The 17,490-nt window shown below is 38.2% G+C and overlaps 1 protein-coding gene across 3 annotated transcripts in view; it reads left to right on the top strand.

The window, feature by feature from the left end:
- asic2 (acid-sensing (proton-gated) ion channel 2) overlaps positions 1–13,733 on the top strand; it is an 865,381-nt gene extending 851,648 nt beyond the window's left edge. For all 3 annotated transcript variants that reach the window (XM_061981307.1, XM_061981305.1, XM_061981304.1), the window contains 5 exons: positions 8,289–8,442; positions 10,382–10,473; positions 10,535–10,614; positions 10,692–10,760; positions 12,716–13,733. In XM_061981307.1, coding sequence (XP_061837291.1) covers positions 8,289–8,442; positions 10,382–10,473; positions 10,535–10,614; positions 10,692–10,760; positions 12,716–12,817 — 497 coding nt within the window. In that variant the 3' untranslated portion in view covers positions 12,818–13,733. The remainder of the gene's footprint in view (positions 1–8,288; positions 8,443–10,381; positions 10,474–10,534; positions 10,615–10,691; positions 10,761–12,715) is intronic.
- Positions 13,734–17,490: the final 3,757 nt, after the last annotated feature.

Here is a 17,490-nt window from a genome sequence, read left to right as displayed (position 1 = left end):
ATATATATATATATATATATATATTTATATATATATATATATTGTCATGTCTGTGTAATCATGTTTTGTTTTAAGTCATGTTTTGTTTACCTTATTTATTTTTTGTTTATCTTTAATATATTTGTTTGATTGAATCTAAGTTTGCATATATTCATGTGTGTCTATATTTGTTGTGGGCACTAGGTGTAAATTACCTTGGGAATTAAAGTGGGTGGGTACTGTAAGGGGTAGGGTTTACTACATATTGTAAAATGTGCAGATGCCTCAACTTGCTGTTGCCATGATCCATCATACTGTACTGTCTGCAAAATTCAATAAAAATATTTGAAGAAAAAAATAAAATATTTTTAACCTATATGTATATTTATTTTATTATATATATATATATATATATATATATATATATATATATATATATATATATATATATATATATATATATATACAGGTAAAAGCCAGTAAATTAGAATATTTTGAAAAACTTGATTTATTTCAGTAATTGCATTCAAAAGGTGTAACTTGTACATTATATTTATTCATTGCACACAGACTGATGCATTCAAATGTTTATTTCATTTAATTTTGATGATTTGAAGTGGCAACAAATGAAAATCCAAAATTCACCAGCAGATGACATGGCACCCAAAACCATCACTGATGGTGGAAACTTTACACTAGACTTCAGGCAACGTGGATCCTGTGCCTCTCCTGTCTTCCTCCAGACTCTGGGACCTCGATTTCCAAAGGAAATGCAAAATTTGCATGGTTGGGTGATGGTTTGGGGTGCCATGTCATCTGCTGGTGTCGGTCCACTCTGTTTCCTGAGATCCAGGGTCAACGCAGCCGTCTACCAGCAAGTTTTAGAGCACTTCATGCTTCCTGCTGCTGACCTGCTCTATGGAGATGGAGATTTCAAGTTCCAACAGGACTTGGCGCCTGCACACAGCGCAAAATCTACCCGTGCCTGGTTTACGGACCATGGTATTTCTGTTCTAAATTGGCCCGCCAACTCCCCTGACCTTAGCCCCATAGAAAATCTGTGGGGTATTGTGAAAAGGAAGATGCAGAATGCCAGACCCAAAAACGCAGAAGAGTTGAAGGCCACTATCAGAGCAACCTGGGCTCTCATAACACCTGAGCAGTGCCAGAAACTCATCGACTCCATGCCACGCCGCATTAACGCAGTAATTGAGGCAAAAGGAGCTCCAACCAAGTATTGAGTATTGTACATGCTCATATTTTTCATTTTCATACTTTTCAGTTGGCCAACATTTCTAAAAATCCCTTTTTTGTATTAGCCTTAAGTAATATTCTAATTTTGTGACACACGGAATTTTGGATTTTCATTTGTTGCCACTTCAAATCATCAAAATTAAATGAAATAAACATTTGAATGCATCAGTCTGTGTGCAATGAATAAATATAATGTACAAGTTACACCTTTTGAATGCAATTACTGAAATAAATCAAGTTTTTCAAAATATTCTAATTTACTGGCTTTTACCTGTATATATAGTTACTTTGCATGCATATATATATATATATATATATATATATATATATATATATATATATATATATATATATGTATATATATATGTATATTCCAAGGTGGGAAAAAGTCATTCCTATTAAAGTGCGGCCGTCATGAAAGAGTGAGGAGATGAAGGCGCAGCTGTCAATCACTCAAACGTGCAAGTCAAGGTCCTCTCTCGCTGATGCCATATTGGATTTTCCTCCACATTCTACATGGCGCGCGTACTTAAAAACAGATATTGGAATATTACGGCACAGAACATAATACCGGTAGTCGGCGAAATTAAATGAGAGGACGCGTGGGAGAGAGCGAGATCATGGAGAGAGTGATATGTAAATCTGTGAGAGAAAAGATGCTTTTTTTCGAGATTGTCTTTTTTTTTTTTATCAACACTATAAAAAATCTGCTATTTGGATCATTAATGTTTAATGTCTGCCATTTTATCTTTTGTTGGCCTTCACATGGGCAGCTGGCGAGTCATCAAGTCAGCCATGTGAGGCGGGAACAACCATAGACACCATATTAGTATATGCAGAAAATTTGGCGGCCATCTTGAAAGGGGCATCTACTTGTATTTCAGCAGCAGAAACAACGAGGAAAAACCTGATGCCAAGTTCTGCATATTCCTGCTCAAATTGGCGTGGAAAACATGTCACGGGGGATTACTTTTCAGGAGTGAGAGTGAACATTACTGTAGATTTTTTGTGAATCGAATTTTATTGTACGGAATCGTGCCCACCAGCTAAATTGTTGCCAGCTCGCTATAAACCAAGCTTAGAATTAGTTTGGTATTTACCGTATTTTCCGGACTTTAAGGCGCACTTAACCTCTTAAGGCCCAAGCTGTTTGTTTACATGCTTTTTTTTCTTCTCTTTGCTATTTGGGCTTATTGGACCCTAATTAGAATAAAAACTAAAAGTCATCTTTTAATAGGATGTACTTAGTCCATAAGTGCACAAACGTATACTTCAAATTTTTATTTTTACACTTTTTTTTCTAAATTCCATTGTATGTTATACTCTTCTGACACCACCAGATGGCAGTATAAGTGTCCATATGTCGGCATAAGACCCCAATTCAGTAGTGTACACAGTTTTGGAAATAAGAGCTAAAAGGTGCTGTCCACGCATGTGGCCACTAAGGCCTTTAGAGGTTAAAATCCTTTTTTTTCCCCTCAAACCTCGACAGTGCGCCTTAAAACCCGGTGCGCCTAATGTATGGAATAAGTTTGGTTGAGCTTACCCACCTCCAAGCTATTTTATTTGGTGCATGGTGTAATGGTAAGTGTGACCAGTAGATGGCAGTCAAACATAAGAGATAAGTGTAGGCTGCACTATGATGGGTCTCAAGTAAACAACAACAACATTTTAAATGTTCCATTGAAAATATAGAACATTACACACGGCGCTCAAAAATCTATCAAAATGTTTTAGTACGACTTTGGTAAGCTATGAAGCCGCACCGCTTAATGGAATGTCGGCGCATTAAACGTACAGGTATTATTATGGTGTGTATAAGGTAAAACATATTATCTGGCGTTTTGTTTCACAATATTATGCAAAAGCAACTTTTCTTACCTTCTGGTACCTGCTGATCTGTATTTGGGATCTGCATAAATCCTGAAAAATTGCACGCGTCCGTAGTCGACAAGCTTCTTTTTTTTCTCTATCTTCTTGTTATGTGACATTCATCCTCCGCTGTTGTCAGTACTAATATTAGGTAGTGTAAAGTTCTTACTTACATCTGTCAGTAAACTCGCCATGAAAGCGCTAAAACATACCGGTGTAGTGAGTTTAATTTATTCACCCAAGGAACTTTAGTTATTAGAGTGTTCCGGTCGGATGTTTTTTTCACGGGACACGTTTCCTGTGATGCTGCTCCGTTATTGATTGAAGTAAAGTCTGAATGTCATTAAAACAGTTAGCTCCATCTTTTGACACTTCTTCCACTCCCGTCCTTGCACGCTACACCGCTACAACAAAGATGACAGATAAAAGACATTGTCGAAGGTGAGTCACGTAAATAAGACCGCCCACAAAACGGTCCTAAAGACTGTCAGAAAGCGGCTTGAAGATGATCTGTATGCAACATTTTGACCAAAGAACCACAATTACATGTTATGTAGACCACAAGGAAGTCTTTTCAATTTAGAACAAAATCATAATAATATGACTCCTTTAATGCGCCTTATAATCCGGTGTGCCTAATGTATGAAAAAAGATAAAAAATAGACCATTCATCGGCAGTGCACTTTATAATCCGGTGCGCCCTATGGTCTGGAAAATACGGTAAAATGTTTAGATGGATTAAATGCGCAGACACTTCATTACACCTGTCAGTAGATATGGATGTTGCCCCCTTCAAGATGGCGGCCTCACGCCTCGTCAGCGCCAATAGACAGTAGCGATTGATGCAGCGTGTTTATGTATCATGTCTATGGGAACAACGCTGTGTGCTAAGCCTGTTAGTATTCAGGCTAACAAAAAGTTACATTTATATTGTCAACGCTCCTGCCCCCTGCTGGGCTGGAGTACTTAGTGTAATGATGTTAGATAAGTCTATGTCCTAATTCAGGGGTGACTAGGTGGTCGCATTGGGCTAAAAGTTTTTTGCATGTAAAGTAACTATATAATTGAATATTAAGAGTGTGCGAAAGTTCGACTCCTACCTTGTTTACTTCTGTGCGGACCTCCTTAAAGTTTGTTTAATCAATCAGAAATATCTATCAGCTAAAATTCGCCAAACATGAAGTGTGAAGAGAGTGTTTTGCATTTTTACCATTATGCATTCTAACGTATTTAAATAAAAAAGTTCAGTGAGTAGTTAATTTCATGTGTGACCATGTGTGTTACCTTTTTGTGTTGGTTCCATTTTTAGTGCCATGACTAGGGAAGGTTGTTTGGTTTGGGTCATAACGTTAAGGTTAGCATGCTAGCTAATTCAGCTAACTTTGCAGACGTACACCTCAGAGTCATGACTTGGTACTTGACACATGCTAACTGTTAGCATGATAACATTAACATGTTAACATGCTAACGTTAGCATGTTAGATTTTTCAGTTCATTTTGCGGATACGAGCCTTACAGTCAGGGACAAAATTTTCCACTTCGAATACCCAATCACGCTACCTTGCAGGTGTACACCACAGTCTTACAGTATCACTTGGTACTTGAGACATGCTAACTGTTTGCATGTTAACGTTAGCATGCTCGCTAATTTAGCTAACTTTGCGGACGTACACCTCAGAGTCATAACTCGGTACTTGACACATGCTAGCTGTTAGCGTGCTATCATTAGCATTTGAACATGGTAACGTTAGCACGCTAGCTTTTTCAGCTCATTTTGCGGATACGAGCCTTAGAGTCGGGGGCAAAATATTCCACTTTGAATACCCAATCACGCTACCTTGCAGGTGTACACCTCAGTCTTACAGTATAACTTGGTACTTGAGATATGCTAACTCTTCGCATATTGACGTTAGCATGCAAGATACTTTAGCTAACTTTGCAGACATACACCTCAGAGTCATAATTTGGTACTTGACACATACTAGCTGTTAGCATGCTCACGTTAGCATGTTTGCTTTTTCAGCTCATTTTGCTGATACGAGCCTTAGAGTCGGGGGCAAAATATTCCACTTCGAATACCCTATCACGCTACCTTGCAGGTGTACACCTCAGTCTTACAGTATAACTTGGTACTTGAGACATGCTAACTCTTCGCATACTAAAGTTAGCATGCTAGCTAATTTAGCTAACTTTGCGGACGTACACCTCAAAGTCATGACTTGGTACTTGACATATGCTAACTGTTAGTATGATAACATTAGCATGTTAACATGCTAACGTTAGCACGCTAGCTTTTTCAGCTCATTTTGCGGATACAAGCCTTAGAGTCGGGGGCAAAATATTCCACTTTGAATACCCAATCACGCTACCTTGCAGGTGTACACCTCAGTCTTACAGTATAACTTGGTACTTGAGATATGCTAACTCTTCGCATATTATCAATCAATGCAATCATCCATCCATCCATTTCCTACCGCTTATTCCCTTCGGGGTCGCGGGGGGCGCTAGAGCCTATCTCAGCTACAATCGGGCGGAAGGCGGTGTACACCCTGGACAAGTCTCCACCTCATCAATCAATATTTATTTATATAGCCCTAAATCACAAGTGTCTCAAAGGGCTGCTATTATTAACGTATATTAACGTTAGCATGCTAGATACTTTAGCTAACTTTGCAGACATACACCTGAGAGTCATAACTTGGTACTTGACACATGGTAGCTGTTAGCATGCTAACATTAGCATGTTAGCTTTTTCAGCTCATTTTGTTGATACGAGCCTTAGAGTCGGGGGCAAAATATTCCACTTTGAATACTCAATCATGCTACCTTGCAGGTGTACACCTCAGTCTTACAGTATAACTTGGTACTTGAGACATGCTAACTCTTCGCATATTAACATTAGCATGCTAGATACTTTAGCTAACTTTGCAGACATACACCTCAGAGTCATAACTTGGTACTTGACACATGCTAGCTGTTAGCATGTTAGCTTTTTCAGCTCATTTTGCTGATACGAGCCTTAGAGTTGGGGGCAAAATATTCCACTTTGAATACCCAATCACGCTACCTTGCAGGTGTACACTTTAGTCTTACAGTATAACTTGGTACTTGAGACATGCTAACTCTTCGCATGTTAACGTTAACATGCTAGCTTATTTAGCTAACTTTGCAAATGTACACCTCAGAGTCATAACTTGGTACTTGACACATGTCAGAAAAATTGTATGTAAAATATCAAAAAAATTTCTGTTCCCTGAGTTCCCAGTGAACAGACAAAAGCTGTCTTTGTTGTACCAAGCCAAAGGCTTGTAAAATTCCATTGTGTACGATGAGAGGAGACGGAAGGGGTTATCTATTGTGATCCAAGACCTGCCCAAGCTCGATCCAGGACCAGCCCAAGTCCGAGGCATCTTTTTTTGTTGTGCTAATGTGACCGAAAACAATGGCTGTTTACATACTCCCCATTCCTTTAGAAACAGCTGTTGTTATGTAAACAGGGAAAGTCCAAATAAAAAGAGGTGGCGTACAATCTTTCACCAGAGCATGCTGAGACACTGTGCAAGGGTACAGTGTCCAGGCGTCTCTCCTCAAATTAAGCCAAATTGAATCCTGTCTCCAATGTTCCCTCTAATTTTTCATGTGTGTCAGCAAACGCAAAAACTCCCTGAGCATTCAGTGGAGCTCATGTGAGCAACATCAGACGTGCACACTGTGGCTACACCAGCAGCACACCTGTCCCAAACCTGACTAAATAACAAGTTCAATCTCCATCCATCCATCCATTTTCTACCGCTTGTCCCTTTCCGGGTCGCGGGGGGTGCTGGAGCCTATCTCAGGTGCATTCGGGCGGAAGGCGGGGTACACCCTGGACAAGTCCCCACCTCATCGCAGGGCCAACACAGATAGACAGACAACATTCTCTTATTATTATAATCAAATGACAGCAGTCATTTCCATGAGGTTATTTTCTAATATAAGTGTTTAGACCCACTTACAATGACAATAACAACAAATATTGTTTTTCATGAACTGTGTACTTGTATTGTTTGTCTGGGTGGAGGTCCTGCTTTGGAAATAATTTGTACCCCTTTCAGACATTGCATTTAGTTCCCATTAAAACATTCACATGTTGCACAATGAGATGTAAGCAGGGGATCATGTGTACATTCCTACAACTTCCTGTTTGTAAAAAACATATTTTTATTAGTATTTATTTAATATACTAACAGCATTTCATGATTAATATTTATAAATTTAGATTCCTAATAAATGACACTAGAATAAGCACACATTTGATTGGTAAATCATAGTGTAACGACCTGGAATGACACTTTATGTGTGGTGTTGGCGTTGTCCGACTTTTTGTGTGGCTGTAAACGCATCACTGGCTAAGTGCCATATGTGCATGTGTTGGCGCAAGTGAGAAAGAGCGAGCGGCTGCTGTCGATATAACAAAGTTGCTTTTGGTCTGGTTTGAACTGCAGAAAATGACCACTTTTGCTAGATATTATTTTTTTTACTAATGTTTTGGTGATGTGTTTATGGCCGACAAAGAGTTTTGTTCGGTAAAGTGATGAATGGAATGCATGTCCTCAAAGCGTCTCAACAGACGTTACAATATTTGATCAATGATGACGAAAACTGTTTTCTCTGTCGTGTCCGTGTGTCGAAAATTGTTATGCGCTTATTTTTTTATTTGATTTTGTGCGTGGCATAGATTTGCTATGCGCAGAGGACACTTGAGCAGTGCGCAATTCCACAGGCGCGCACCTTAGAGGGAATGTAGCCTGTCTCTGTTCATTTCCTTGCTTCTTGTCTGTTTTAATTGATGTCATCGATGTTTAAACCTGACAACCTAACCAAACTTAACATTAGCATTTTAACATGCTAACATTAGCACGCTAGCTTCTTGGGCTCATTTTGCGAATATGACCCTCAGAGTCGGGGGCAACATTTTCCACTTCGAAAACCGAATGAGGCAAAGAGCGAGGTACTACTGTATTTGAGGTCCATGAAAAAATGTCAGATTTGATGTCAAGAGTCAATCATAAATCAGTATCGTATTTACAGTGAGATCACGTTCTCCTTTGTGTCCTTCATCGCCATCCTCGCCCGCCGTTATCCCTACCCCCTCTCCCTCAATCCCGCGTCCACCCTTACATTTCCATCGTTGTGGCGTCAAGCTAAGCTGTCGTCGGCGGAGAGCGGCAGCTGCGTGTGCAGGACGCCGTGCAACATGACGCGCTACAACAAGGAGCTGTCCATGGTCAAAATCCCCAGCAAGACGTCGGCGCGCTACCTGCAGAAGAAGTTCAACAAGTCGGAGAAGTACATCTCGTAAGTACCGTATTCTTCGGACTATAAGTCGCAGTTTTTTTCATAGTTTGGCCGGGGGTGCGACTTATACTCAGGAGCGACTTATGTGTGAAATTATTAACACATTAGCGTAAAATATCAAATAATATTATTTAGCTCATTGACGTAAGAGACTAGACGTATAAGATTTCATGGGATTTAGTGATTAGGAGTGACAGATTGTATAGCATGTTCTATATGTTATAGTTATTTGAATGACTCTTACCATAATATGTTACGTTAACATACCAGTTGGTTATTTATGCCTCATATAACGTACACTTATTCAGACTGTTGTTCACTATTCTTTATTTATTTTAAATTGCCTTTCAAAAGTCTTTTCTTGGTGTTGGCTTTTATCAAATAAATTTCCCCCAAAAATGCGACATATATATGTTTTTTTCCTTCTTTACTATGCATTTTCGGCCGGTGCGACTTATACTCCGTAGCGACTTATACTCCAAAAAATACGATACTCTCGGTAGCACTTACTGGAAATTATTTTATTTTATTTTATTTTTTTATTTTTTTTTCAACACACCCCCCGACTCTTATTGTTTACCTGTATCTCACCTTTTTTGTAAGGGGCGCCGGAAGTTGGCTGACCCGTCAGCGATCCTGTTCTGTCTCCCTGTAATGTTTGTCTGATCTTGAATGGGATTGTGCTGAAGATGGTAATTTATTAACATTTAATTAATTAAACTGTATTAATTAATAAAGTATTAATAATTAATACATTAATTAATTAAATTAATTAATAAAGTATTTCTGATTCTGATTCTGAATACGTTGTTAATATAGTACGTTACCACGTTGAAGCATTTGACAGCGCTGCTAATTGTTTACTAAACAAATAAAGGTAGGTTAATATATGATAGCATTTTAAAGCTGGCATAGATAATTAGCATACACGCCCCCTAGTGGCGATGAACAGCAAGTAATATGATTGGTTATTGATAAGTGTTATAATCTTCTTGCCTTTCTGTCTGTGATCGCTGTTGTTTTCTTTTCTGTCTTTATGAAGAATATTAACTAGAGATGTCCGATAATGGCTTTTTTGCCGATGTCCGATATTCCGATATTGTCCAACTCTTAATTACCGATTCCGATATCAACCGATACCGATATATACAGTCGTGGAATTAACACATTATTATGCCTAATTTTGTTGTGATGCCCCGCTGGATGCATTAAACAATGTAACAAGGTTTTCCAAACTAAATCAACTCAAGTTATGGAAAAAAAATGCCAACATGGCACTGCCATATTTATTATTAAAGTCACAAAGTGCTTTTTTTTTTTTTAACATGCCTCAAAACAGCAGCTTGGAATTTGGGACATGCTCTCCCTGAGAGAGAATGAGGAGGTTGAGGTGGGGGGGCCGGGGTTGAGGTGGGGTGGGGGTAGAGGGTAGCGGGGGGTGTATATTGTAGCGTCCCGGAAGAGTTAGTGCTGCAAGGGGTTCTGGGTATTTGTTCTGTTGTGTTTATGTTGTGTTACGGTGGGGATGTTCTCCCGAAATGGGTTTGTCATTCTTGTTTGGTGTGGGTTCACAGTGAGGCGCATATTTGTAACAGTGTTAAAGTTGTTTATACGGCCACCCTCAGTGTGACCTGTATGGCTTTTGACCAAGTATGCATTTGCATTCACTTGTGTGTGTGAAAAGCCGTAGATATTATGTGACTGGGCCGGCACGCAAAGGCAGTGCCTTTAAGGTTTATTGGCGCTCTGTACTTCTCCCTACGTCCGTGTACACAGCGGCGTTTCCAAAAGTCATAAATTTTACTTTTTGTAACCGATACTGATAATTTTGAAACCGATCATTTCCGATATTACATTTTAAAGCATTTATTGGCTGATAATATCGGCAGTCCGATATTATCAGAAATCTCTAATATTAACATTTTGTCCTTGTATTCAGGGACAACATTTTGGTGTTGGACGTCTTCTTCGAGGCGCTCAACTACGAGACCATCGAGCAGAAAAAAGCCTACGAGGTGGCAGGCCTGCTGGGTACGTAAGGTCGGCACTTTTTCCGCTGGCGTGAGACCTGACTCATTGCGCCCCCCTTCAGGTGACATCGGGGGCCAGATGGGCCTCTTCATCGGCGCCAGCATCCTCACCTTCCTGGAGCTTTTCGACTACGCCTACGAGGTCGGTACCGCCGAGTTGGCGGGGAAAAAAACGCCACTCCGCTCCGTGGTCCTTTACCGGACTCTTGTGATCCTCAGGTGGTGCGGGAGCGACTCCTGGACCTGCTGAGTCCAGAGGACGAAGAGGAGGGTCGCAGGGGAGATGTGGTAGGAGCGCCCCCTAGCTTGCCAAACAGTCATTGCATGTACTTAATACCACCGGCCCAAACAATAAGTGCTAAATAGTGTGTGCAAACTATAAATCAAATCAAATCAAATCAACTTTAAAAGTGGGTGTGTTACTGGTAATCTACTAAGATAAGTACAAAAATGGTGCAAACCACCATTTTTAAATGAGGTTTTTACGTGTATATATCGGCTGTCACCATGGAGACACTCATTGTAGATTGTCACTGAAGGCATCACATCTATCAATGTACATATATATATATATATATATATATATATATATATATATATATACAGTACAGGCCAAAAGTTTGGACACACCTTCTCATTCAATGCGTTTTCTTTATTTTCACGACTAATTACATTGTAGATTGTCCCTGAAGGCATCGCATCTATGAATGAACACATGTGGAGTTATATACTTAACAAAAAAAGGTGAAATAACTCAAAACATGTTTTATATTCTAGTTTCTTCAAAATAGCCACCCTTTGCTCTGATTACTGCTTTGCACACTCTTGGCATTCTCTCGAATTGAAGCTCATCAAGAGAATGCCAAGAGTGTGCAAAACAGTAATCAGAGCAAAGGGTGGCTATTTTGAAGAAACGAGAATATAAAACATGTTTTCAGTTATTTCACCTTTTTGTGTTAAGTACATAACTCCACATGTGTTCATTCATAGATGCGATGCCTTCAGGGACAATCTACAATGTAATTAGTCGTGAAAATAAAGAAAACGCATTGAATGAGAAGGTGTGTCCAAACTTTTGGCCTGTACTGTATATACATGTAACCATATATATATATATATATATATATATATATATATATATATATATATATATATATATATATATATATATATATAGATATATGTATATATATATGTTAGGTCAGGAAAAAACACAAAGGCTATTTCCTCCCTACAAGCCTGTTTCACAGGTTTCTCTTCTCTTCAGGGGATTATATACTGTATGTATATGTATATATATATATATATATATATATATATATATATATATATATATATATATATATATATATATATAGTTTTTTTTCTCATAATCCATTTTTAAAAAGACATTTGTTGGGCCAAAATAAAGAAAACGCATTGAATGAGAAGGTGTGTCCAAACTTTTGGCCTATACTGTATATATATGTAACCCTATATATATATATATATATATATATATACACATATATATATATATATATATATATATATATATATATATATATATATATATATGTATATATGTACATATATATATATATATATATATATATATATATATATATATATATATATATATATACATATATGTTAGGTAAGGAAAAAACACAAAGACTATTTCATCCCTACAAGCCTGTTTCGCAGGTTTCTCTTCTCTTCAGGGGATTATATACTGTACATACATATATATATATATATATATATAGTTTTTTTTTCTCATAATCCATTTTTAAAAAGACATTTGTTTTTGCCAAAATAAAGAAAACGCATTGAATGAGAAGGTGTGTCCAAACATTTTGCCTGTACTGCACAATTAATTGGAAGTCTCATAAAATATATATCTATATACATTTTTTATTTTGTTATTATTATTATTTATTTATGTATTTATTTATTTTTTCTAAATTAATTTTTGAAAATGATTAATCGATTTAGAATCACAAATCAAATGCGCAAAAAAAATTCTGCACCCGTAGTAATTAGTGCCTGGTTAAAAAAAAGTCCAATTTGGCCTAAACAGTTAATTCCACAGCTGATTGGAAGTGTCAGGAGATTTACCTCTGTATGCGCTTTAAAAAGTTGCTATTAGTGCTGCTGCCTTGAGGTCAAAGGGCCCTATATTTTCATTTTCTCATGCACTCCAAATGATTATTGAAGTTTAAAAAATAAAAATGAATGCATTGATTATCTTCCGACCGTAGACTTCCTGCGATCCGGTGGCCAACCACTCAGAGTCCATCAGCCACAGCGTGGCCGTCCCTCTGCAGACCACCTTGGGCACCCTGGAGGAGATCGCCTGCTGAGGCCCCGCCCCCCTCCCTGCCTCCTCCGAGGCCGCCTCCTGAGGCAAAGGCCGCGCCCTCCGTCGAGACACGGCAGGAGGAGGCAAACAAGGACGGCGGGCGCGCCCAGTCACCCTGTGGAGGCCTCAGCGGTGCCAGACGGGGGCCGGGCGGGGGTCCAGGGACCTTAGCATCACCCATTCCTGCCACACGGACGCAGTGCAACAGTAGCGAGTCGGCGCGCCTCGCTCCAAGTGTGGCTCGCTCTCGTAAACGTCGCCCCCCTGCTGGACGCCCGCGCACACCTGGAATGTACAGCTTGAACCTTGAACCTTGCATGGTTCATCCTGAGAGAATGACCTTTGAAGGGAGGTCCCACTCCCACTGTTATGTCCGAAGGTAAGTGTTGTAAGATGATGTTGTGTCCATCAACCAAAAGACGCCAGACAAGTTTTACAGACAATTTGTCCTCATATTTCTGCTTTTTTGGAGTACTTTTTTGTAATTCTGCTGTAAAATAATGCATCAGTGTGTGTGCCCCTCCCCCACACAAACAAAGAGTTGTTTCAGAGCGAGCAGGCGCTGACATTTCAGACTGGTAGAATGTCAAGGACACAATCTGGGACGCTCCTCTCAGCAGCAACATCTGGAATATTCCTCATATTTGTGATGATTTGAATCCACAGGATCATCCCAGCATGAACATCTGGCTCGTCGTGTGGAATGAAAAAACTCACTGGATTTTTTTTTTTTGGTTTTAGTTTTTATTATTATCTATTCTGATTTCCTGTCTGCGCTCCAAAGACGCCGTCTTCGTGTTCCGTCTCATCCCGAAATGCAAACACGGTTCCTCTTTGCCGCTTTGTGGCTGTGCAAAAAAACAAGAAACGTGTGTGTTTTCAGTGTGACGCCATTAAATGAAAACAATGTTTTGCAGCACTTGTCTCTTCTTCTTGTTCTTCTTCAACATCACAATGCTTCAACTATGTTAGCTGAATTTGATCAATTTAGATTTAAATGATCAAAATCCGCTAAAAGCCTTACATAAAACGTTAGCATGCTTCAAAGATGGCGCCTAGTATCAAAAGCCATATTTAAACGAGTACAATTAGCTAAAATGCTAATGTTAGCATGTTAGCAAAGCAAAGCAAAAGTTAGCATACTTTTAAGCCCGCAGCAAGTATCGAAAACCTTGATTTTTAGGTTTGGGTGAATAAAACTAATTAGCTAAAATGCTAGCATGAAACCTTAGCATGTTAATGTTAGCATGACTTCCAAGATGGCGCCAAGTATCAAAAGCCATATTTAAACGAGTACAATTAGCTAAAATGCTAATGTTAGCATGTTAACCAAGCAAAAGTTAGCATACTTTTAAGTATCGAAAACCATGATTTTTAGGTTTGTGTGAATAAAACTAATTAGCTAAAATGCTAGCGTAAAACCTTAGCATGCTAATGTTACCATGACTTCAAAGATGGCGCCAAGTATCAAAGGCCATATTTAAACGAGTACGATGAGCTAAAATGCTAATGTTAGCATGTTAACAAAGAAAAAGTTAGTGTACTTTTAAGTATCGAAAACCATGATTTTTAGGTTTGGGTGAATAAAATTAATTAGCTAAAATGCTAGCATAAAACCTTAGCATGCTAATGTTAGCATGACTTCCAAGATGGCGCCAAGTATCAAAAGCCATATTTAAACGAGTACAATTAGCTAAAATGCTAATGTTAGCATGTTAACCAAGCAAAAGTTAGCATACTTTTAAGTATCGAAAACCATGATTTTTAGGTTTGTGTGAATAAAACTAATTAGCTAAAATGCTAGCATGAAACCTTAGCATGCTAATGTTAGCTTGACTTCAAAGATGGCGCCAAGTATCAAAGGCCATATTTACACGAGTACGATTAGCTAAAATGCTAATGTTAGCATATTGACAAAGAAAAAGTTAGTGTACTTTTAAGTATCGAAAACCATGATTTTTAGGTTTGTGTGAATAAAACTAATTAGCTCAAATGCTAGCATGAAACCTTAGCACGCTAATGTTAGCATGACTTTCAGGATGGCGCCAAGTATCAAAAACCATATTTAAACAAGTACGATTAGCTAAAATGCTAGCAAAGAACTTTAGCATGCTAATATTAGCATGACTTCAAAGATGGCGCCGAGTATCAAAAGCCGTATTTAAACAAGTACCATTAGCTGAAATGCTAATGTTAGCATGTTAACAAAGCAAAAGTTAGCGTACTTTTAAGTATCGAAAACCATGATTTTTAGGTTTGTGTGAATAAAACTAATTAGCTAAAATGCTAGCATAAAACCTTAGCATGCTAATGTTAGCATGACTTCAAAGATGGCGCCAAGTATCGAAAGCCATATTTACACAAGTACGATTAGCTAAAATGCTAATGTTAGCATGTTAACAAAGCAAAAGTTAGCATACTTTTAAGTATCGAAAACCATGATTTTTAGGATTGTGTGAATAAAACTAATTAGCTAAAATGCTAGCATAAAGCCTTAGCATGCTAATGTTAGCATGACTTCAAAGACGGCGCCAAGTATCAAAAGCCATATTTAAACAAGTACAATTAGCTAAAATGCTAATGTTAGCATGTAAACAAAGCAAAAGTTAGCATACTTTTAAGTATCGAAAACCATGATTTTCAGGTTTGTGTGATTAAAACAAATTAGCTAAAATGCCAGCATAAAACTTTAGCATGCTAATGTTAGCATGTTAACATCGCAATAGCTAGCCTACTTTTCAGACCGCGGTAAGTATCGAAAACCATGATTTTTAGGTTTGTGTGAATAAAACTAATTAGCTAAAATGCTAGCATAAAACCTTAGCATGCTAATGTTAGCATGACTTCCAAGATGGCGCCAAGTACAAAAGCCATTTTTAGGTTCAAACGAATACAATTAGCTAAAATGCTAGCATAAAACTTTAGCATGCTACTGTTAGCATGTTAACATAGCAAAAGCTAGCGTACTAGCGGTAAGTATCGAAAACCATGATTTTCAGGTTTACGTGAATAAAACAAATTAACTTAAATGCTAGCATACAATTTTAGGACATAGGAGAAGTTAGCATACTTCTAGGATGGTGCTAAGTATCAAAATCCATGTTTTTTAGGTTTAAACATACAATATTAGCTAAAATGCTAGTATAAAGCTGACTTTGACACATAAATTAAACCATTAAAAAAATACAAAAGAAAAATGCCACAAAAAACACACACACACACGCTAAAATCATTCGCATGAGAGAAATGCTGCAAGTTCATGGAACAAACTGGAGGTAAGCTAAGCTGCCATACTTGAGAGATATTTGTCTGTAAAGAGGACCTATGATCATTTTGATCTTTTCTGACATAAACATGTTGTCAAGGCTGCTAGTATACAGATGGAGAGGTTCTTAATGTAAACCTAAGGTAACATAGTAGAAATGATGGCGATCAGCCCCAAAATGTCATCACTTGTTTCTTATACCATTTTTTTTTACATTTTCTAAACGTATCACTAAAATCTGCCCATAATTTTGTTGTTGTTGTTTTGCTAACAAACGATTGCACAAGAAAATGTTTTTGGTTGCAAAGATGAAAAATCCCTATCCTATCCCTGATAGGCGAACTTCCATAAACTTGCAGCGTTTATTTCAATCAGGTGTTTTTTTTTTGTAGCTTTTGTTCCATGCATGTCGCTTTGAGGGTATAGTGCAACTTTAGAGGCATAGTTCGCCCCCTAAACTTCTTGTCAAGATATAAATTGCATGACTTGTGTTGCCGCAATCAAAAGTCTCACTTGTGACTCGGCGTCATGTCAGGAGCCGCACTTGTTCCGCCTCGCTTCCTTTAGCACATTTTTCGACCCTTCAAAGGGTCCTGGGGGGGTCTGCCACAGTGCAGCCTCTGTGTAAACACACTGAAGGTGCACACACACACACACACACACACACACACACACACACACACACACACATTCTTGTATTTGTCACCTTCTTGAGATCTGAGAAAAAATGCCTCCCTCTTTAGGTTCACCCTTTCTAGATATATAAAATGTGTATTTACAACATGAATAATATATACATACTATGCAAATATAAAAAAGGTAAGCTTTTAGTTAATTTTTCTATTATTTTTTTTGTAATTAGTTTTTAATCATCATTATTTACTTCAATTTATTACACTATGTCTCTATAAACATATTATTTTCTTAATTAATTTTGGCCAAAAAGGGTGCATTTTCAATTTCTTACACACTTGTTATTTCATATGGTGACCAGAGGGGGAGCACTTTTAAAACCGACACAAAAACTCCCTCCTTTTTGGGACTACCCTATTTATAAAAGATTTCACCACCAGGGGGTGTAAATGAGATCTTTATTTTTTGTTTTTTGTAATGTGCGTAAGGCCGATGACAAACGGACCACTGGTGGCCCCTGTGCCTCACTTAGGGCAACCCAGCTGTAGAAGCTAACTGTTAATGGCCACTATAGTATATCGTTGTGGCTTGTGCAGCCCTTTGAGACACTTGTGATTTAGGGCTATATAAATAAACATTGATTGATTGATTGATTGATAGTCTTAGTAGCATAGTGTATTTGTTCATCCTATGGTCACATATGGCTTGTCTTAAGTCAGCACCGGAAGTCGTAAAATCAGCTGTTCACCTGGCGGGTTTTTTAAAGTCCTTCTTTA

Source organism: Nerophis lumbriciformis, linkage group LG24, assembly GCF_033978685.3.
Source record: "Nerophis lumbriciformis linkage group LG24, RoL_Nlum_v2.1, whole genome shotgun sequence".
NCBI classification, from domain to species: Eukaryota; Metazoa; Chordata; class Actinopteri; order Syngnathiformes; family Syngnathidae; genus Nerophis; species Nerophis lumbriciformis.
The sequence above is the reverse complement of the archived record's forward strand: the minus strand, read 5'-3'. Positions and strand labels throughout refer to the sequence as shown.